Source organism: Ranitomeya variabilis, chromosome 8, assembly GCF_051348905.1.
Source record: "Ranitomeya variabilis isolate aRanVar5 chromosome 8, aRanVar5.hap1, whole genome shotgun sequence".
Lineage (NCBI taxonomy): Eukaryota > Metazoa > Chordata > Amphibia > Anura > Dendrobatidae > Ranitomeya > Ranitomeya variabilis.
Genome location: NC_135239.1, coordinates 82,926,511 through 82,948,315, shown reverse-complemented (window position 1 = coordinate 82,948,315; position 21,805 = coordinate 82,926,511). Strand labels below are relative to the sequence as shown.

Sequence of the window (21,805 nt, the reverse complement as noted above, 5' to 3'; positions counted from 1 at the left end):
TTATGACATTATTTTTGACATGGCATCCTATTATAACATCATTGTCGCCATGGCAAGCTATTATGGCATTATTGCCATGGCAACCCGTTATATCATCATTGCCATGGCAACCATTATGTTATCATCGTCACCATGGCAATCATTATGACATCATCATCGCCTTGGGAACCTATTATGACATCATTGTAGCCATGGCAACCCATGATGGCATTATCATCACCATGGCAACCCATTATGACATTTTGCGGCTGTTTCACTTCAAAGGGACCAGGACCACTGATTTGTGTACATGAAAGAATGAATGGGACCATGTATCGTGAGATTTTGAGTGCAAACCTCCTTCCATCAGCAAGGGCATTGAAGATGAAATGTGGATGGGTCTATCAGCATGATAATGATCCCAAGCACACTGCCTGGGTAATGAAGTAGTGGCTTCGTAAGAAGCATATGAAGGTCCTGGAGTGGCCTAGCCAGTCTCCAGATCTCAACTCCATAGAAAACCTTTGGAGAGAGTTGAAAGTCCATGTTGCCCAGTGACAAGCTCCAAACATCACTGCTCTAGAGGAGATCTGCATGGAGGAATGGGCCAATATACCAACAACAGTGTGTGGCAACCTTGTGAAGACTTACAGAAAACGTTTGACCTGTGTTATTGCCAACAAAGTACATATAATAAAATATTGAGATGAACTTTTGTTGATGACCAAATACTTATTTTCCACCATAATTTGACAAATAAATCTTGTTAAATCAGACAAGGTGATTTTGTGGATTTGTTTTCTCATTTTGACTCTCATAGTTGTGGTCTACCTATGATGTCAATTACAGGCCTCTCTCAATCTTTTAAGTGGGAGAACTTGCACAATTGGTGGCTGACAAAATACTTTTAAAAAAAAGTGAAAAAATATACATACTTTACAAAAGGTTGAAGTGAATACCCTCCACATATACCAATGTGTTTCGAACACTACAGCGTTCTTAGTCCTCGTACATGGTGAGCAAACCAAGTTTGGATGTGTGTTTCTACTTCCTTTTTGTTTTATGTTTCCTAACTATGTAACTTCCCAAGAATATGTTAACTCTACTAGGTGGTCGGCATATACTTAACTATGTATGTTCTGTACTGGACCACCCACTTGTAAACAAGTGGAGGTATAAAATCTGTGTTGGTGTTTATGAAGGATAGACACTTCAACCTTTTGCAAAGTGTGTATGTATATATATAATGTGTGTATTATACGTGTAGACAGATATATGCATGTACCTTGTCCTATAATACAGAGATCTATATATTGGAACACAGTCCCATAGGCACTCAGTGTGACTGCCATGTATTGGATGAGGGCCCATTCATTCCCTTTGCAGTGTGTGGCCCCAATAAACTTCTGTAGGGTAGATTCACCTCGTTCAACCTTCGGTGGCTACTGCCTGCTCCTCAGAGGTATTATCTAACCAGTCCCCAGCAAATAATGTCTTACACTAAACTTAGAAAATGGACACATTTCTTTTTTTTTTCCAATTCTTCCGCAATCTTTTCTTTTGATCTTGTTATATTTAATATTACTATTAAATTTGAGACCTACACAAAGCAATATTCTCAATGTGTTACTTTTCCCCTTTCTTGCCTACTTGGCAGGAGCCACCTAAGCTCTGGCTACTAAGGGGCTGATGGATGGAAATAATCTGAGCTGTTAGTACCATGGTAAAGGACGGGATAAGGCATTTCTCAATCTTCTGGATAACTGCCCCATGGCTGGCTCATGTTTGCTGCAGGAGCCAGCGTTGGTGGCTAAATGGGAGATGCTGACATAGACGTGTCTGAGCAGAAGGAGCAGCATCTCCCATTAGGCCACCAACGCTGGCTCCTGCACCAACTCCAGGGAAACTGCCTGATCTGCAGGCACAGCTGTGCCACCAATGGACTTGTTTCCAAACCCTCTTTTGGCTATAAATCCTCCTTGCCTGGATATATATATCTCAGCATTTCCACAGTATCACTAACGCCGACCAGCATAGTAATTCCATTTAAACACGGACGTGTTCTTTTTTCAAAACCAAATACCAATCTTATTGCCTGTCGGTGCACACTGTATGCATTCTTACCTTGGGGTCTTTTGGACCCCAGTGCAAATTTTTTTTTTCCCCTCAGTGTGGATTGTATGTATACACCCTCATATTTATCTACTTCAACAATACTACATGTTCAAATTCTAGAAAAGAACCTACGAAAGGCGACATTGTGATCAAGGCCACCGATTGGCCGAAACGTTACATTTTTTCCTGTTGCTTCACTTTTCTCCAGTAAATTATCCACTTGAAGCAAACCTTCTCCTGTACGAGTGCAGTGAGGATATATTTTATTATCGATGGGACTATTGGCTTCGTTCACTAGCACCGTCACCTCCACAGAAGTCGAGTGCTTCTTCTTCTTCTTCTTCTATACTCGAGTATATACGGTAATTATTTTTACATATACAGAACTTACCAGTTTCATTTTATCATATTATGATATTGCTCATAATAAGATGGTGGAAGATAAAAGGTTTTGCAATTGTATGAGATGCACAGTGCCAAGGCTTGTTCTATGAGTATGAATGTATATTGGAGTTGGGTTATTACTCAGCTTCTACCATGGTCGGAGTGTATACGTATTGTGGTGAGGAAGTGATTCACAAAGGAAGCTTTAATCCTATTAGCCTCCAAGCTTCCTGTGTGTAAAGCAATGTAAAAATGAACAAGATAAAATTAATCGTGCTCAATACTGTGAATTCAGTACTTCTACCAATTCAGAAAGATCCAAACAAAACCCAATGTTCTGCATAAGTGACCAGTGCCATAACTTGAAGCTTGTTGGCCCTGATGCCAACTACCATGAGTCTTTGATAGTTTTGGTTTTCTCTTGGTCAGTGGAGCCTTCTGACCACCCCTAAGCTCTAGGGTCCAGGTGCACCTGCAGTCCCTGGACGCACTATAGTTATGGCGTTGTAAAGTTAGTGAAACATGAAGTGTGGAGGAAGCACACGCAACTGCCGAAAAAACGTAAGAAGTCGTCTATGGTCATTGATTCTCAAGAGGCCTGAGCTCATCTTCCACGACATGTAATAAATATTTTTTATATAAAAAAACAAGAAAAATATTACATGGTAACTCCATTTTCACTTTACTTTGCATAAATCAATAGTACTAGCAAATATAACAAACTTAATACAACACCAGTTCCCCAAAATTTGGAACTCTGTGTAAAATGTAAGGAAACCAACAATGTTTTTTGTTTAAGGCTGTGTGCCCACGTTGCGTTTTTTATGCGTTTCCACCGCGTTTTTGCCACTGCAGAAACGCTTAAAAAACGCTTAAAAACTGCATTCCTATGCAATCCTATGGGATGCCCATGCTGCGGATTTTCCCAATGAGGAATAGCATAGCGGTAAAATCTGCAGCATGTTCATTATTTTTGCGGAATCGCGGTCCTCCCGGCTCTCAGCGGTGCACGCGGCGGCTTCCATTCCCAGGAATGCATTGCGGGAATCACCTGAGATGACGTTGCGGTCACGCAACCGTGACGTCACAATGGTCCTTCGCGCAAAGCATCCTTGGGAACGGAACGTACTGGGAGCGCCGCTGAGGAGATCGGGGGCTGTCGAAAGGTGAGAATAACCATATTTTTTTAAATTATTTTTAACATTCTATCTTTTACTTTTAATGCTGCATAGGCAGCATCAATAGTAAAAAGTTAGTCACACTTGTCAAGCACTATGCTGAACAAGTGTGACCAACCTGTCAATCACTTTTCCAAGCGATGCTTCAAATTGCTTGGAAAAGCGCAAGCATTCTGCAAGCTAAAAACGCTTGCAAAACGTTTGTGTTTTGCGGGAAAACGCATGCGAATTCAGCATACGTTTTACCCACGGCAGGGAGTTGCGGAAATGCTGCTGACATTTCCGCAGCATTTCTGCAACGTGGGCACATAGCCTAATGTTTGCCAACTATATTAAGATGTGTTGCTGCCATAAATTTACAAATGAGTTACGTTTTTTAAACTTTACCTTCTGATACGCGTGCTTTGTTCTTTTGTGAATAAAATATGGCTATAAGAAAATGTCAGATATGTGAATTTTCATTTTCTTTACGTTTTACACAATATCTGAACATTTATGGAATTAGGTTCTATATCTCCCATAGTCCCTGATTCCTTATCTTATCCACTTTGAAAAACAACAGCTGAACTCAGTCTTGCTTAACCACTTAACAACCAATGATGTGTATAGCATGTCATGAGCAGGTATCAGTTCCTATATGCTATGCAAGTAATGTCTTTAAGCTGTCACTGACAGCTGAGCGGCATAGCTAGAGATGCAGGCACCCATTTCAGCGGTGTCTGTTCTCTGATTGCTGCGATCGGTCAACAATCTGACTGACAAATCACAGCATGTGATTGCTGGGAAGTGCTGAAATGTCAGCACTTTCCTGCACAATCATTGCCGGGAACTCGTCTCAGCTGACAGCCGAGCTCCTGTGGTAACAGCATTGCCGATCACAGCATTTCAAAGGTTGTGAGAGCGAGTGGGCTCCCTCTCTTACCCTTATTGGCACCCCCATAACAAAATCACGGGGAACCCATGATTGTCATGGCACCCTGAGGCCAAACAATTACCTCCTGGTGTGCCAGGTACAGTGGCCTGTGAGACCCAGCCTTTGGCGAGGTGTAACAGGCTATATGCCTGTGTAATATCATAGGTCTCATGCATTGCAGTGCTGGAGCATTGCAATGCATGAGACCAGTGATCAGACAGAATAATAAAAGTTAATGTTCCATAGAGGGACTAAGTAAAAAAAAAAAAAGTAGAAAAACAAATAAAACACAAAATGAACAAAAAAATATTACACCAATAAATACACATATTTATGTAAAAACAAAAAAAGTACACATATTTGGTATTGCGTTTATGGAACAACCCGATCTATAAAACTGTCAGACTAGTTAACCCCTACAGTGAAGGCTGTTAAAACAAACAAAAATCATACTGACCTGAAGAATTAAGCAGTCTAATTATACTGCATGAGGAACGTCGTGAGAAATAAAACCCAATTCTTCACCTGCTGTTCATTTGTTCATTCTGCCTCCCAAAGATCACAGTAAGGCTTGGCTCACATTTGTCCTGCGCTAAGCGCTTACATCGGGGTTTCTGTGTAAATCTCTGAAATTCGTAATTCAGATGGACCTCCAGGTGGAAGATTCCCAATAATGAGGAAGATGGAGGCACTGTGGAGTCCGTCTGGCCTATGATCTGGCAGTGACCGTCTTTTTAGGTGTGCATAAAATTGCCATTGGCCACATTTTTGTGCATCTCTTAAAACTGGATGCCGCCAAACAGAAGCGAGACGGTGTCCGGAGTAACTCTGCTTACTCATTAGTGAATGGATCCCTCCGGGGTTTCATCCGAGTCACTTATTTTGAAGATTTAGAGGGAAACCCTGATGTAAGTGCTCAGCATAGAGCGCTAGGTAAATGTGAACTGTTCCAAAATGTTCTGTACCCCAAAATGCCACAAATAAAAGCTTCTACTCAGCTCACAAAAAACAAATCCACAATCAGGTCCGCCATCTCTTCACAATAATATAGGGAGTGTCCATACTACTGGTAGCACCAAGGCTCTGGAAAAGTGACATGGCTCTCGACTAAAGAAATTTGTGCTCCCAAATGCCCCCACCTCCTGCGCCCAACAGTGTGTCTAAGACGCAGTTAGCGTACACGTTTGGCAATACTGTAGGCAGAAGAGTCCGCTTAATTTACTGGGTGTCTGGGCATAATGTACAGACACTACAATGACAGATTTGCATTTCCACTTGGCAACATCCATTGCTGCTTGTTTCTGGAAAACACCCATAGAGTAATAATCCTCACTACACCGGTAGATGAATTCCCAGAGGGGTGTAATTTCCAAATCTGGGTTAATTGAGGCAGGATTATGTTTTCTGGCACTTAGGGGCTGTGTATATAGAGTCCGCAAACTATACTACAACAAAAAGTTTTCCGAGCCAAAAAGTTCTCCTTTCCTCCTGAGTTACTCCGTGTGGCCAAACAGTATGGGATATTGCCACGTTAAAGATAAAATGTGTAACAAACTATGCAGTCATTTTTACCTATTTCCTCTTGTGAAAATTTAAAATCTGGGGCTAAAACAACATTATAATGGTAAAAATGTAATTTTTTTTTCAGCATTCAATGGTATAACGTTTTGTGAAACGCATGGGGTGTCAATGCACTCACATCACCCCTGGATGATTTAATTGAGAGGTGTAGCTTGTAAAATGGGGTCACTTATGGAGGTCCTTCTGTCCTGACATCTCAGAGACCCTGCCAATGTGACATGGCAATCGCAAACCATTGCAGGCAAATCTTCACTTCCTGCATTGTACCTAAAAAGTTGTTTTTAACCACATGTGGGGCATTGCCGTACTCGGGAGACATTGCATAACATAATTTGTTGTCCATTTTCTCATATTATCCCTTTTGAAAATTAGAAACTTGGTTAAAACATTTTATTGGAAAAAATTAAACTTTTCATTTTCACAGCCCAATATTATACAATTCTGTGAACATGCCTGTGGGTCTAAAATGCTCACTACACACCTTGAGGAATTCTTTAAGAAGTGTAGCTCCCAAATTGAGGTCACTTGGGAGTTTCTGCTGATTTGGAACATTGGTTGCTCTCCAAATGTGACATGGCATCCACAATCTATTCCAGACAATTTTGCATTTAAATCAAATAGTGCTCCTTTCCTTCCAACATATAGAGATTTCTGGCTGCACGACTTGTCGTGATCTTCGATGCAGTGTAGCCCTAGCATAGACCTGTGTGTTGGTGGCTTTATGGAGGCCATGCAACAAATTTATGATTGTTGGTGGTTTTGATGTTGGGGCCTATTTAAGATCTTTTCTGTTTTTTGACAATATTCGCATTTATCTCTTGCATTTCTGCTCTTTGACCTTTCTGGTTTCTTTTTGTTCAGAACTCCTTGGACAGCACATCTTGATTCTCCTGTCTGGCCACCTTGTGTCTGCCATGCTCAGTCACCGGGCTGCATACTTACATAGCACCTAACATTGGGTAGGCAGTGAAGTATTGCTAAATACTGATTACTTAGAAACTTATCTGCAATAACAAGTTTTTTGTAAATTTTGAAAACTATGTCTCTTTTTCAAAAAACACATCAAAGCATCAAGTGAAGAAGACTTTTTTTTTTTTCACGGTGTTCTACATACTTTTACAGGTCGGAATCTTAACATCAGGGCTGTGGATTCGGTAAGCCAAACCTCCAACTCCTCGATTTCCATGACTCCGACTCAAGCAAAATGGGCTCCGACTCCACGACCCTGACTCCACAGCTCTGCTTAACATCAAATATCTATTTTGCTTCTATTTAGGACCAGCCTCATAATACCTGTCTGCAGGCTTTTGGCAGATCATATTGCTAGATCTAGGAATCTATACATCTCTCTGTGATCTGCTGTGATGCGTTTTCAATTGTTTTCCCCAGTAACGTTCATTCTCTTGAAATCTCCGAACACTGTTCTCTAACTTTGCATTGTCTACTGCAATGAAGAATAAGGCTTTTTATTCTAAGCGATGTGAGTCCATACAAACATTGTGAGGAATGAAATATTTATAATAATGTCACACCGGAGCATTTTAAGTCCACATGTATAAATGATACGACAGCGAGCGCTGCATTGTAGCTGTGCAGACATGGTTATCAGTCTGACAAGTCAAATGCCTGTTCAGGCTCCTTTGTCACATTGTAACCACTTGAAGTGTCATGTTCAAGAACACAGCATCTATAAAGCAGATTAGCAATGGCTCCCTTGTGTATTGTTTGAGCTTTCTGAATCAGCGGGATGGACTCTCCGAGAGGCTGGATACAGCACTTGCTTATTTATCCACCAACCTGTCACTTCATCGTCCTCCTTCCTCCACCTCATATTCATTGTCCTCACATGTCACATGTAGCTTTGCTCTTAGGTTTTTTCCAATAATATTAATATGTACAAACTGTTAATTGCTGCCCATAGATATGGTTTTGAATGATTTCTTTAACGAGCATTCTTCCTTGGAGTAATAGTTAGCAAATGTAGGCCCTTGAATGATGTAGTTGGGTGACTGTCAATATCGCCGCTTCCTTTATACTGTTAATGTGAGTGATCTCCGATGTTCTTGTAACCCTGAAGTGGCAAAATCTCCCTGCAAATCTATGGAGATGTCCCATCTTAGAAGAAGTAATGACAACCATATAGATGAAAAAGAGAGGAAGTAACGTGGGCAAGCTTGCCAACTTGACTTTTAATTTTTTTTTTTAGACAGCTTATCAAAAAATCGCTAAGGCTAGGTTCACATTGCGTTAGGGCAATCCGTTTAGCGCTAGCGGATTGCGCTAACGCAATGTATTTGTAGGGGTCGCGCTAACGTCCCCGCTCTCGCAGATCCCCGATCTGCGAGAGCGGGGAACGGACCTCGGGCGTGCCGCGGACGCTGCAAGCAGCGTCCGAGGCGCGCCACTAAAGAACGGCACATCGCTAGCGCGAGCTGAAAAAGGCACGCGCTAGCGATGCGCTTCAGGCTGAAACAACATTGCTGTCAATGGGTGCGCTAACGGACCCGTTGCACGGCGTTAATTGCGACATTTTCGCCGTGCAACACTGTCCGTTAGCGACAACCCACTAACGCAATGTGAACCTAGCCTAAGCCCCATAATTCTAATATGAAGACAACTGCATTCACTGCAAAATAATGATAATTGCAGCCAAAGTCATCTGTATAAGTTTCTTCAATTTAAAAAAAAAAAAACATGGACAAAAAAAACATGGACATCTTAAAATAAAAAGTTTTTATGTGGATGGTGCAAATTTGGAATTTCTGGACTGTTGGCAACCCTGACTGACACATCCACTAGTAAGTAAAATCTTAGACTTATTTATTCATTCAATCCATGAAGATGTTGCTCATGTTATCTTGGTATATACTTCTCTATACAGCCTTGAGTTTATACCAAGACAACATGAGTAACATTTTTATGGATTGATTGAATAAAGCAGTCGAATAAGATGTTACTTACCAGTGGATGTGCCAGCATTCCTTAATCTTTTTCAGCCATATTAGGCTAGTTTCACATTTGCGTTCGAATCCGCAGTGTTTAATCACCATTCGCAAGTCCAGGAAAAAATGCATAGAAACACGTACAAACACAGCGTTTTCTAGACGCATGCGGGAATGCATGCGGTTAATAAAACACCACGTTTTCACGCTTTTCCATGCGTTTTTTCATGCTTTGGGTTTTTTGTGCGCATGGTGGAAAATTTTACAGGAAAAAAATCTAAATAACCAGACACCGCCAATGGGACTACAGAGGGCGTGTATTATGGGATATCTATATATAGACCCTAAGACTGCTGAAATATTAACAGTGTGCTACTGTATCCTGTGTTATGATGGATCTTCGCTTGGAGAGCTTTTATTTCAACCTGGATTTAAGCATCAAGCTGTTTCTGGCCTGTTCGTTTGCTTGGGAGCAAAAACAGAAATCGTGAAAGATGGAGAAGGACACGGCGTAGGCGTTTCTGGAGACACCCCATTATCGAACTACGTGAGAGCCGTGGATGTCGCAAGACTCTTTCTGGGATTTGCTTGCTCGTGTCCAAGGAGCCATCCGGAGACAGGACACCCAGCTCCGCAGAGCGATTCCACCAGAGGAACGTCTGCTGGTTATATTAAGGTACGTAACAAATCTAAACAAATGCCAGTGCTAATTTTGGGTGTTCTGACATGCTTTTTTTTAATTTTCCTTTATGTCTTTAGCATAAAAACACCATAAATAGAATTGATTGTAATTTTTTATTTTTTATTTATTTTCTTCCAGATTTCTGGCAACCGGAGAGAGTTTATCATCCCTCCACTTCCAATACAGGCTTGGAATTTCCACCCTGTCCGGAATAGTTGCGGACACCTGCCGGGCTTTGTGGAATGTTCTCCGGGATGAATTTATACCCCTACCCACCGCGGACATGTGGATTGAAATTGCTGAAAAATTCTGGAGTGTGTGTGATTTCCCCGCTCTGTTTGGGAGCGGTGGATGGAAAGCACATCCGCATTATCAAACCAGCCAGAATAGGATCGGAGTACTTCAATTATAAAAAATATTTTTCTGTTGTGCTCATGGCAATAGCCGATGTGGACTGTCGCTTCATCGCCGTGGACATTGGAGCTTTTGGCCGTGGCAACTATTCCCAGACTTTCAAGAACTCGGATATGGGGCGCCGTGTGTATGGCAAAAATTTTAATTTTCCACGGCCACGACCTCTCCCCAACACTCAAGGTCCACCGATGCCATTTGTTATGGTTGGGGATGAGGCCTTTCAGATGTGTGAAAACCTACTGAAGCCCTATTCCAGTTGGGACTTGAACCACAATAAAAGGATCTTTAACTACAGACTGACCAGGGCCCGAAGAACAGTAGAGTGTACCTTTGGGATTCTAGTCTCAAAATGGCGCATTCTTGCAACAGCCATTAATCTAAAAATGGAGACAGTCGATGAGGTGGTCAAAGGCTGTGTGGTTCGCCACAATTACATAATGGCTAAGGAGCGACCCAACATTGAACTGGATGAACCAGTTGCACACCCATTGCCAGATTACCAGCATCACCTGGTGCGGTCAACTGCTGAAGTTGGCCACATGCGGGACCAATTTGCTGCCTTTTTTGATTCAGATATTGGACGTGTGTCATGGCAGGACAATGTTGTGTAAATGTCCTGTTGGGATTTGGTCTGTACCAGTTATTTTTTTAATGTTACTAAAAATATTTGTTGTGAATAAACTTTATTTTTTGGTATCTTGACCGTGTCTATGTATTTTCTCTACAAACCAAGGCTCCCCTCACACTAGCAGTATTTGGTTAGTATGTTATATCAGTATTTGTAAGCCAAAACCAGGAGTGGGTGATAAATGCTGAGGTGCAAAATATGTAAATGTAATACTTTTTCTCTAATTGTTCCACTCCTGGATTTGGCTTACAAATACTGATTCAAATTACTGACCACATACTGCTAGTGTGACGGCAGCCAGGTTGTTTTAGTGGTAAGGTTGTTGACATAATTGCGTCCTGATTCTGTTCTGCAGTATCCATTGGACGCAGACTGAAGAGACAATGCCTGTTTAATACAAAACAGATCTATACTCACCAAGTCAGGTGTCAGAAATAATGAATTCATGATGCACATATAACAGCCTCATGAATTCACTATTTCTGACACATGTCCAGGTGAGCATAGATATGCCTTGTATGACCGCCATCGTCCCTTCACTTTGTGTGAAATAGATTACGTACACAGAAGAGGAAATGGAGGTTATACAAGGCAGTTCTCTACTCACCAGGTCATGTGTCCTAACTAATTAGTTTTTGGACACATGACCTGTTGAGTATAGTTCTGCATTGTATTGCCGCCATTTTCTCTTCAGTCTGCAACACTAGTCACAGACTAAGCAGAAGGAAGAGATTATGGAGATAATACAAGTATAAATTTTTTGGCCCACCTCATATCTCAATACTAAAGACACACAAAACTGCAGTCTTGTACTTGCTAACTACTGGCGCTATGATGTGGGCAAAAAGTAAAGTGTGTGGCGCAGTTTTTTATTTGGCGCACGGTGTGTGTTGCCGGCGGCGAAATACACAATTAACCAAACCTTTTTGGGGGCAAAAAACATTATTATTTATTTTATTTACACAGAAAAAAAAAATGAACTGTGCCTGCTTGGGGTAGAGTGCTGTAAATGGGGGGTATGTAGCTGTGAAGCTTGACTCACTGTGGACTACGCAAGGGTGGCAGGAGAAGGGGCAAGTAAATTACTGGGGTCTGGCAGATCGGAGATGGGGCCCGATGCATGAGAGGGCTGAGACACACTGGAAGGGTGAGACAAACCTGACATAACAGACACATTGGGAGGTGAGGGGGAGGAATAAAAATAGTCTGCTTTTTTTCTCCCTTTTTGGGATCGGCGCTGCGGTCTGGGGAGCCTCGGCGGGCTCATTTCTTGCGGCCTGGTCATAGTGGCCAAACTATCACTGTCTTTATCTCGCTGCTGCTGCTGCATGGTTGCGGTAGGAGTTTGTATGGCCATGCCAGGCTCCTGCTGCATCGTGGTGGCGGAGTGGAAGGACATGCCAGGGTCCTGCTGCATCGTGGTGGCAGAGTGGAACGCCATGCAAGGTTCCTGCTGCATCATGGTGGCGGAGCGGAAGGGAATGCCAGGGTCCTGCTGCATCGTGGTGGCAGAGTGGAAGGGAATGCCAGGGTCCTGCTGCATTGTGGTGGCGGAGCGGAAGGCCGTGCCACGGTCCTGCTGCTGCATGGAGGTGTCAGTGGAGGAGGTCCAAGCAGGAGCTCCAGAACCAGTGGGAACACGGCTCTCGTGACGCAGGTCCTTGTTGAAGCGGTCCTTCATCGAACGCCAACGTGTTTTGACTTTGAGCACTGGTGAAAAAAAAAAAATTGGTTAGACAATGGACTTTTGGCCGTGCTCACACAACTGTGTGTGATGAGAGAAACTCCTGAGAGTTTCTGTCATCACACACAGTTGTGTGAGCACGGCCAAGGTCTCTGCTGCTTCACACTGCGTTGCAATACTTACAAAATGCATTTTGGACCCAAGTCGGTGCGTTGTCCCAGCCATCCTACATCGCTTTGACGACCTCATTCCATAGCTGCCGGATCGTCACGTTGTCCGAGTGCTGTGAAATCCAGGTGTCCCACAACGGGACTCGCTCATGGACCAGGGAGATGAGGATATCGTTGTCAATGAGGTCCTCATACCGTTCTGGAACCTAAAAAATAAATGAAGATATTAATGTTGGATACATTAACAAAAGGAAAAGAAAGAAAACAGAGGCTGAGAAATGGCATGAATAATGAAAGTCAAGATAAAAAAGGAGTCCAGAAGAAAACTGTAAAGAAAGAGGAAAGTAAAGAAAGGAAGATTCAAGAATAAAAGTGCAGATACAGTAAACAGTCAGTCAGGTATACTTGCCACCCGACCGTGACCCCGCTGCTCCTGCTCACCCTCTGCCACAGTGGAAGAAGTGCTCTAAAAAAAGGAAAAAAAAATGTCACGTGTAGAAGTGACAGTGAATACTTTCCAATCTGAGGAGTTGAGTACTCACTTCACTGACATGTTCGGCTTGAGAAGGCCCATGACGTTGCTCCTCATCAGAAGAAGATGACATTCTGATGCATGCAGAAAGAAAGAAATGGCAGAAATTAGAGACAGAAAATAGAAAATAAAGGCATTGGCTAGGATATCCCGTGCTGTCCTGTCTGTATACTCTTTTGATTCCTCCCTGCCCAGGAGCTATGGTATGATCAGACCATGTCCCTGTACGGTCAGACACAGCCATTACACAGTACACAGCAGGGGACTTTTATAAGATTATCTCAGCACAGGAACATTTTTTTTAAACACTTCAAATTGTGGAAATAATTATTATTCCAAGATCTATTCATTAAAATGAACTTTGTTCATGGGAAAACCCCTTTAAATTTTTCCCTATCAATTCCTGGTCTCTGTTGTATGGTCTGTGGTGATTTACAGCCACGAGTGAATGTTCAGACCTGACTCTTGACACATTGGCCCCAAAAGTAATTTCTGACAAAGGGATGATAAGTTGACAGAAGTGATAGTTGTGCTGCCACAAAATGACCTGGATGATGATATATGACTGCCATGAGGAATGCTGCCCCACAAAATCCAAGAAGCCGTGATATACGGTGTAACACGCTCCCTCTGGTCACACTGTGTCTTCAGAGATTGGTTGTGCCAGTTGTACCAGTGATAATCTCCTCTCCAACATTGTGACTGAGGGTTCCCATGTGTAGGGTTTCTAATTCCACCGCTAAAAAGAACAACAGTTAGTAACGGCTGAAGCCAAAAGTAACATTTATATACTTTATTGCAGTGGAGGCCAAAATGTGTTAATGGGGTCTATGTATATTGGCAGGAGAATAGAATAGAAGCACACTTGGGTTTCCTTTCCACTATGAGGCTGTAGGAGTCCTTAGTAGATTGGCTAATACAAAGAGCGTATGATCCTGACTGCAATATTATATGTGTTATTTGTAGGTTGTGTTCACATGTCATTATGTGAACACAATAAGTCTATGTGCCAGGAAAGCTGCTCTGCCTTACATGTTCATGGCAGCCGTAAGTCTCCATTCCTCCAGTGGAAGCTAGGGTTATGTTTACATACTGCTTTTTTGCCATTTTTTTTCTGCAGCCAAAACCTGATTTCTTGCAAGTAAAAAAAAAATGCAGTCAACAAAAAGCAGGTTTTGCTGGCTTTTTGGCTTGTTTACTTGCTGCGTTTTTGCTGCATTTTCCAGGATCCCACCGTCTAGCTTTGCTGCCGCCATACAAGCATGAACAATAAAAGGTGTTAGGCCACCAATGCAAGACGTTTGTGACACCATAAAACATATTTGGAAAAAAGGCAAGTTGGTCAAATTATTTAGTGGAAATTGGAAAGAGGATGTATATATGTCTAAAAAAAAATTGTGACTATTCTGTACAAAAAAGTTAGAGTTCATGAAAAAATATTCAATTGCAAATGTAAAAACAGTGGGGGGAGATGAATTGGTCAGGAACAGTTTACATAAGACATTGGCAGTGCATTTTCTAAGATTGACACTGTTTACTTTATACACATTAGTCAGCCATTCAGTTGGTCGGGTATTGTCCAATCTCACACCTTGGTCGGCCAATATTTACTTTATGCGTATCACTATTTTAATTAAACTGTACTAATCCTAAATGCCATCTCAGGTGAGGAGAACAAGACATTATGCTTGAGATAAACACAAAGATAAATGGGTTTCACATCTTGCTGTACCTGCTTTGTTCCACTAAAAATGTATCAAAAACTTATGGCAACGTTTTTGCTGCGTTTTTGCACTTACTCATTGCTTTTTATGGGTGAAAAAATGCTGCAAAAACACTGAAAAAAGTGACATGCTGCAGTTTTCTAATTCAGTCAGGAAAAAAAAAAACATTGTGTGTGCATGAGATTTCTGAAATCTCATAAGTTTTGCTGGTACTGTAAAAAGCAGCTTTTAACCCCTTCCCAACCTTGGGCTTTTCTATTTTTGCATTTTCCTTTTTTGTTCCCCTTCTTCCCAGAGCCTTAACCTTTTTATTTTTACCATATATCATGTACTAGAAAGCTGGAAAAAAAAATCCAACTGCTGTGAAATTGCAAAAAAAGTGCCATTCAACAATTGTTGTTTTTTTGTATTTTTTCTTACAATGTTTGTTAAATGCTAAAACTGACCTGCCATTATGATTCTCCAGGTCATTACGGGTTTACAGGTACCAAACATGTAAAAGGTTCTTTTTTATTTAAGTGGTAAAAACAAAATTCCACAGTTTGTAAAAAAGAAGCCCCCTTTGCATGCAGTTTGATCAGGGAGTTCTGGGCAGTTAATCGTTTGTTTTTTTTGTATTGATTAATTGTATGAAATAAAGGTTTGATATTTTTTGGCAAATTTTGTCTTATATTTTTACTATTTTACTTGATGGTAGTTGTTTAGTCATCAACCAGATTGGCATGGGATTATCAGAATCAAACCTCTGTAGGTGGCTGTCCGGTTTTTAAAATCTTCATTGATTATCGGTTTTTCTACAGTAGGGCCACTACACGGCAAACTTAAGTATTATACAGTTTCCATTAAAATTACTGCACTACCTATGTACCATATGGATGTGGCTAAACCCCCAAAGCGAGGAGAACCCTCTTGTAGCTGTTCTCCACTCTAAAGCTACATTAGGGGCAGCATGGCGGCTCAGTAGTTAGCACTGTAGACTTGCAGCGCTGGGGTCCTTGGTTCAAACCTCACCAAGGACAACATCTGCAAAGTGTTTGTATGTTCTCCCCATGTTTGCATCAGTTTCTTATGGGTTCTCCAGTTTCCTCAAACACTTGAAAGACATTCTGATAGGGGCTAGATTGTGAGCCCCAATGGGGACAGTGATGATGTGTGTAAAACGCTGTGGAATATGATAGCACTATGTAAATGAGTAAAACACACGCATTGTATGGATGTATGCTGTCCGAAGGAAAAAACGGGCAGCACTAGTACATGTCACACGCATTATATGGATGTGTGCTGTCCGAGAAAAACGGGCTGCACTAGTACATGTCACACGCATTGTATGGATGTGTGCTGTCCGAGGGAAAAAACGGGCAGCACTAGTACATGTCACACGCATTATATAGATGTGTGCTGTCCGAGAAAAACGGGCAGCACTAGTACGTGTCACACGCATTGTATGGATGTGTGCTGTCTGAGAAAAATGGGCAGCACTAGTACATGTCACACGCATTATATAGATGGTGCTGTCCGAGAAAAATGGGCAGCACTAGTACATGTCACACGCATTATATAGATGGTGCTGTCCGAGGGAAAAAACGGGCAGCACTAGTACGTGTCACACACATTATATGGATGTGTGCTGTCTGAGAAAAACGGGCAGCACTAGTACGTGTCACACACATTATATGGATGTGTGCTGTCTGAGAAAAACAGGCAGCACTAGTGCGTGTCACACACATTATATGGATGTGTGTTGTCCGAGAAAAACAGAAAAACGGGGAGCAGTAGTATTTGTCACACGCATTGTATGGATTTGTGCTGTCCGAGAAAAACGGGCAGCACTAGTACGTGTCACACGCATTATATAGATGGTGCTGTCTGAGAAAAACGGGCTGCACTAGTACGTGTCACACACATTATACGGATGTGTGCTGTCCGAGAAAAACGGGCAGCACTAGTACGTGTCACACACATTATACGGATGTGTGCTGTCCGAGAAAAACGGGCAGCACTAGTACGTGTCACACGCATTATATAGATGGTGCTGTCTGAGAAAAACGGGCAGCACTAGTACGTGTCACACACATTATACGGATGTGTGCTGTCCGAGAAAAACGGGCAGCACTAGTACGTGTCACACGCGTTATACGGATGTGTGCTGTCTGAGCACCGACACATGTAATTCAATCAATAAGTATAAGTATTTTCTTCTGAGTACTGGATCAGAATCTTCAGTATAAGTCTATGAATGTGTAGAAAAAAAAAATAAAATCTGATCCCGTGCAGATAATTTGTACAGCTCCAGATTTTTACAGATACATCTCTATTAACCAAGGAAACTGTATTTGATCATGTACATTTTAAAATATTGTTGTCTAAAAAGAGATGACACACAGCCTTTAAAAATGGAAAGGGATGACAATACAGATAATTGGCCACATTTTCTGCTTTAAATTCAGCTGATCTTCCTCTGCTTGTCTGACCCCGGCTTTATGGGTCCGGATCAAGGAATCTCCCTCTTCTGGTGACTAATTTTCTAATAAGAGGGCATCCTTTGACACTAAAAGACTTATAAATCTAATTTTAGATGCACATTTCTTGCCATGTCTCTGGCTAATGTGTTGTGTGCAGCGCACAGGCTGTGGGGTTGGGGAAAGCTCTATTCTAATCATGGTCTGTAAGCAGTATGGCTTTGATTGGAAGATTACAGGTTACTCTGTATAAAAGCCAGACATCACTTGTGCCCAGTTGTAGAGGTCAGGATTAACTCTTTGAGATCCGCAGAAGTCTTGGGAGTATGTGTGCAAGAATTCTGATCATCCTTGGAAGAGAAGTTGTCAATATTCATGTCTCTGGTGGATCCATCCTGTCCTGACTCCTCTGATTAATGCTCTGTGTCAATTATTTACAGATCCGGCCTTACTCTGGATGTTCCCGGAGGACTTCTCGGACCAGGTTGGTAACATCACAAGTAGGTCTGATTGTGTGAGCGTCCAGTGAGCGCGGCTGGATGTAATGATGTGTGCACACCTCCGCTTTCCCGGGAACATCTCTGGACCGCTCCCTAGAATTCTACTTCACTGTGTGCAGCTCACAATTACCTTCATATTTGTCAGTGGTAAATCTGCCGGACTATCTGATGGCGTGACCTGAAACGGCAATGACTTTCCTGACCTGCAAGCTCACAGGAGGAATTCTGCGTATGTAAAGCACCTCTAATCAGGCCCGAGCACAGTACTGTGTCGTGAACTTTACTATTAATATGAAATTCATTCAGTTTGTTGGAATAATCTGGAATGTTATTATCAGCAATTCTGTGCCCAAACTGATGGAAATGATCATAAGAATAGTTTGGATTACTGTCATGGTAAAGAATGATCACATGGATCAGATACACAGCAGAGTTTCCACCTCTGATTTGTATGGAGATGACCTCTCATCCACACACTGTGAAGAAAATCGGCAGTAAAAATTGACATACGCTACAAATTTTAAATCTGCATTTCAATTAATGTGGATTTTTTCCTTGGATTTGACCATGGTTTTCACCCTTAGCAATACATAGGGTCAAATGTGCAGCAAACAGTCAGCATACATGCTATCGCCCTGGCTTCATAGGCCACTGTTTTAGGCCACATACCTATTAGATAAAAATGAGTCTGTCTTCCAATTGGGATCTCACGCGCATTTGCCCAATCTGATCTTATGGTGCGTGTGCAGATCTGATTGTGGCGTCTCACATGTCCGACATTCACAGTCCGTGTATGGATTGCCATGACCGGGGCCGATGGCGGGGCCCTTCATCCAAACACAGCAGGTTCACATAAGCCTATGAGGCTATTATGCCGCGGCCCATTTACTCCGCTGATATGTGGCTATCCTAAGAGGTTGACCACCATTGATTGGATACCCCGTGACCATATAAATAATTTATTAACTTTAATTACTTTTTTGGAGGAGGGGAGGAATTGCTATTATGCTGTATTTTAGTTTTGTAATTTGTCGTTCACTGTGCATATTATATAATGTGATAAATTATACAATTGTAGCATTACACTGTCAAAGTAAAACTATTTTTTTGGGGAAAAAGTTTTATTTTAATTTTAGTAACTTTACCAATATAATAAATTCGAGCCATATTTCATGTGGACAGTTTCTATTACTGAAGTTGTTGCTGTTTTGGGAGCCCTGGCTGGGTATTATGGGGTGCACTGTGGCTGTCCTCTTTATGAGAACAATGGCAGTCACTTTCAGGGGGACACCGCGACGTGACATTATTATAAAACTACTGGTCAGAAATTCTGAGGATAACGTGGTAGTTGCCTTTATGGAGGTGCAGGCCACGCATTGTAAGGCCATTGTGGGTTTCGGCAATATGGGGAATCTCAAATAGGCATTAATGTTACAGGGACAATGGGGCAATTGTACTTATGAGGGCGCTGTGGTTGTCGGTAACTTAAGAAGGGGGCTTTTTTTTAGAAAAAAAACTATCTTTCCTGCATTCAGAAGGGCTGTAATGTATTGTGGCCTCACAGGATGCATCAGTGGGTCCATGGGCAGGGGTTACGTAAGGACCAGCAGCCTCTTCACCACCACTTGAGGCTTGGTGCTCTCCAGGCATCTGCACTCCCATCCATTCTATTCCCAAGAGTTGGAATGAAGGCGATGGTGATTAAGAAGGAGCACATACGGAGTGTGTGGGGAGGGAGAGTGGCCTCAGATGACCTCCACTTCTCCCCTTTGCTGTGGCCTGATGTGGCACTAATACCAAATGCAAGTCGCTGTCTTGCTCTCATACCCATCTTTTGGTGTCTCCTCAAAGCCATAAAGATACTCCCTCACCTGAGTTATGGCGGCAGCTGGAAATATCTTACCAGTATTGACCTAGCACCTTACCTGGTGGGAGATGTGAAATTGAAGCCCTTACCCAATGGTAGGCAAGCTGTCTCAGATAATGGGCCCCATAGCACTGCAGTGCCAACACTGATCTTCTGATAGTTCCAAATGTTGGGATTTGTTAACCCTTCTCTGTGTGTAAACCATCCAAAAAAAACCCACATAAAACCTTACTTTTACAGATCAAAGGGTCAGGGAATAGTCAATACTAACAATTCTCTTAATAGATAACTGCATATGTACACAGGGCTCCAGGTCCTATCCATAAGGATGATAACATGTAAACCTCTTACCCTCTCACCACGATGCACCACCCGTTATGAGATTAGCATGTAGATCCATAGGACGGGAAACCAGAAATGTACCAGGGAAATGGCGGATTCTTTGGTACACGGATATCCAGGCTACATTCAGTTTTTGATGTTACAGATTTTTTGCACCTATAGTGTAAATTAAGTTACTTGCATTTTTTCATTGTGTTTTTGAGGGTCGTTTTTTTACATGCATTTTTATTGCGTTTGTTACACTGTTATTTTTGTCTTTTTAGTGTGTCATGTTTTAAATGAAGCTGCTTTGTTGTTGATACTTCCTGTACTTGGCTTTGACTTTATTGATACAGTCATGTGCAGATTACCGTACATTCCTTTTTGATGCGTTTCTTCCGTGGATTTACTTGTTTGTGGGAAAATTCTGCACATAAATCTCTTCGTACCCGCAAGAGAAATGTACATGTTGCGGACTTGAAACTCATTTCGGAAGTCAGTTTACATGGAGATAAAAAAAAAAAGAAGCCCAGTGTGCATGAGGTTTCTGTAAATCCCATCCACATTGCTGGAGCGGTAAGACGCCGGGCACTCATGGTGGGCACACAGCCTTAACTCCCCCAAACTCCTGCGTTGGGCCGTAGTGACGAGAGCGCTGCCTCCGATTTCCATCCTCTTCACCTGCTTTGTGGTTACGGCACGTGTGACATCTGAATGGCAGACTCACTTCTTAACCACTTAATCTGGGGTTAATGGCCACGTCTGTAATGGTCTTTAAGGGATAATCTCATTTAGAAATTTCCATCTCTATTTCCTACGGCCGGGCTGCTTTGATTCTTGAGGTGATTACATTTTACGGCCCGTCATTGCGTTTTTACTATAGACAGTGGGTCACTGTAAACCAATGTATAGTGGATATACTCGTTCTCCTTATTTATTTTTTTAGTTTACTCTGCAATAAGTCACATTTTACCTATAATTAACTTAGAAAAAAAAATAAAATAAAATAAAAAGAAATGTAATTATTCATATCAACGAGGGATAATATGATTACACCCGTCATGTTATAATTGAAATGATGGCACAATGTAGTAATGTGTATAAGCTATTATAAAGCCTTCGCCTTTGTTGTGCGGAAGGGTTAAAAGTACATGTTGGAGATTACGATGAAGAAACAGTTTTTCTTTACCGGGAGGGCATTTTAAGAATCAAACCAGCATATGGCACCAGCCAAGACCCCCCCACTTATCTGCCTCTTTCGTCTGCCAAAGCCCCTTTGTCTCGGCCCCATTGTTACCAGGACTTATTGACAGTTGTAGAACGTAGCTGAAGACACGAGGGACACCCACCACCCCGGGGAGAGGCACAGGCATGGATTATGGAAATATGAATTGATCTTTAGAAGAAGGGCCCTTCCTCTGTTCTGCAGGAAACACAATGACGAGGGGGAGAAGGGGCTACGGCGAGATGTGAACACTAAGAATGGGCTGGGAGCTCACCCTTCCCAGCTGTTGGTAAAAATAAAAAAGGAGAATGTAGCATTGCTACATCACAAGGAGCTGTGAAAAGGCAGAGGATAATGAAGCGACTTGTTAGACATATTTTGGAATAATGTATGCGGCAGAGTTTAATCCCCTTATATCCAGACACTCTTTTAATAATGCAGAGGATGTTGCCAGCAGGTTTCAAAGATAAATTCTGTCATTTTGACTGGTGTGAAAGAAGCCTGTGT

General features: G+C 42.0%; 1 protein-coding gene across 6 annotated transcripts in view; it reads left to right on the top strand.

Annotated features, from left to right (window-relative positions):
- DENND1B (DENN domain containing 1B) overlaps nt 1-21,805 on the top strand; it is a 246,050-nt gene that overhangs the window by 46,514 nt on the left and 177,731 nt on the right. For all 6 annotated transcript variants that reach the window (XM_077278453.1, XM_077278450.1, XM_077278455.1 and 3 more), the window contains exon 3: nt 17,826-17,869. In XM_077278453.1, the coding sequence (XP_077134568.1) occupies nt 17,826-17,869 (44 nt within the window). The remainder of the gene's footprint in view (nt 1-17,825; nt 17,870-21,805) is intronic.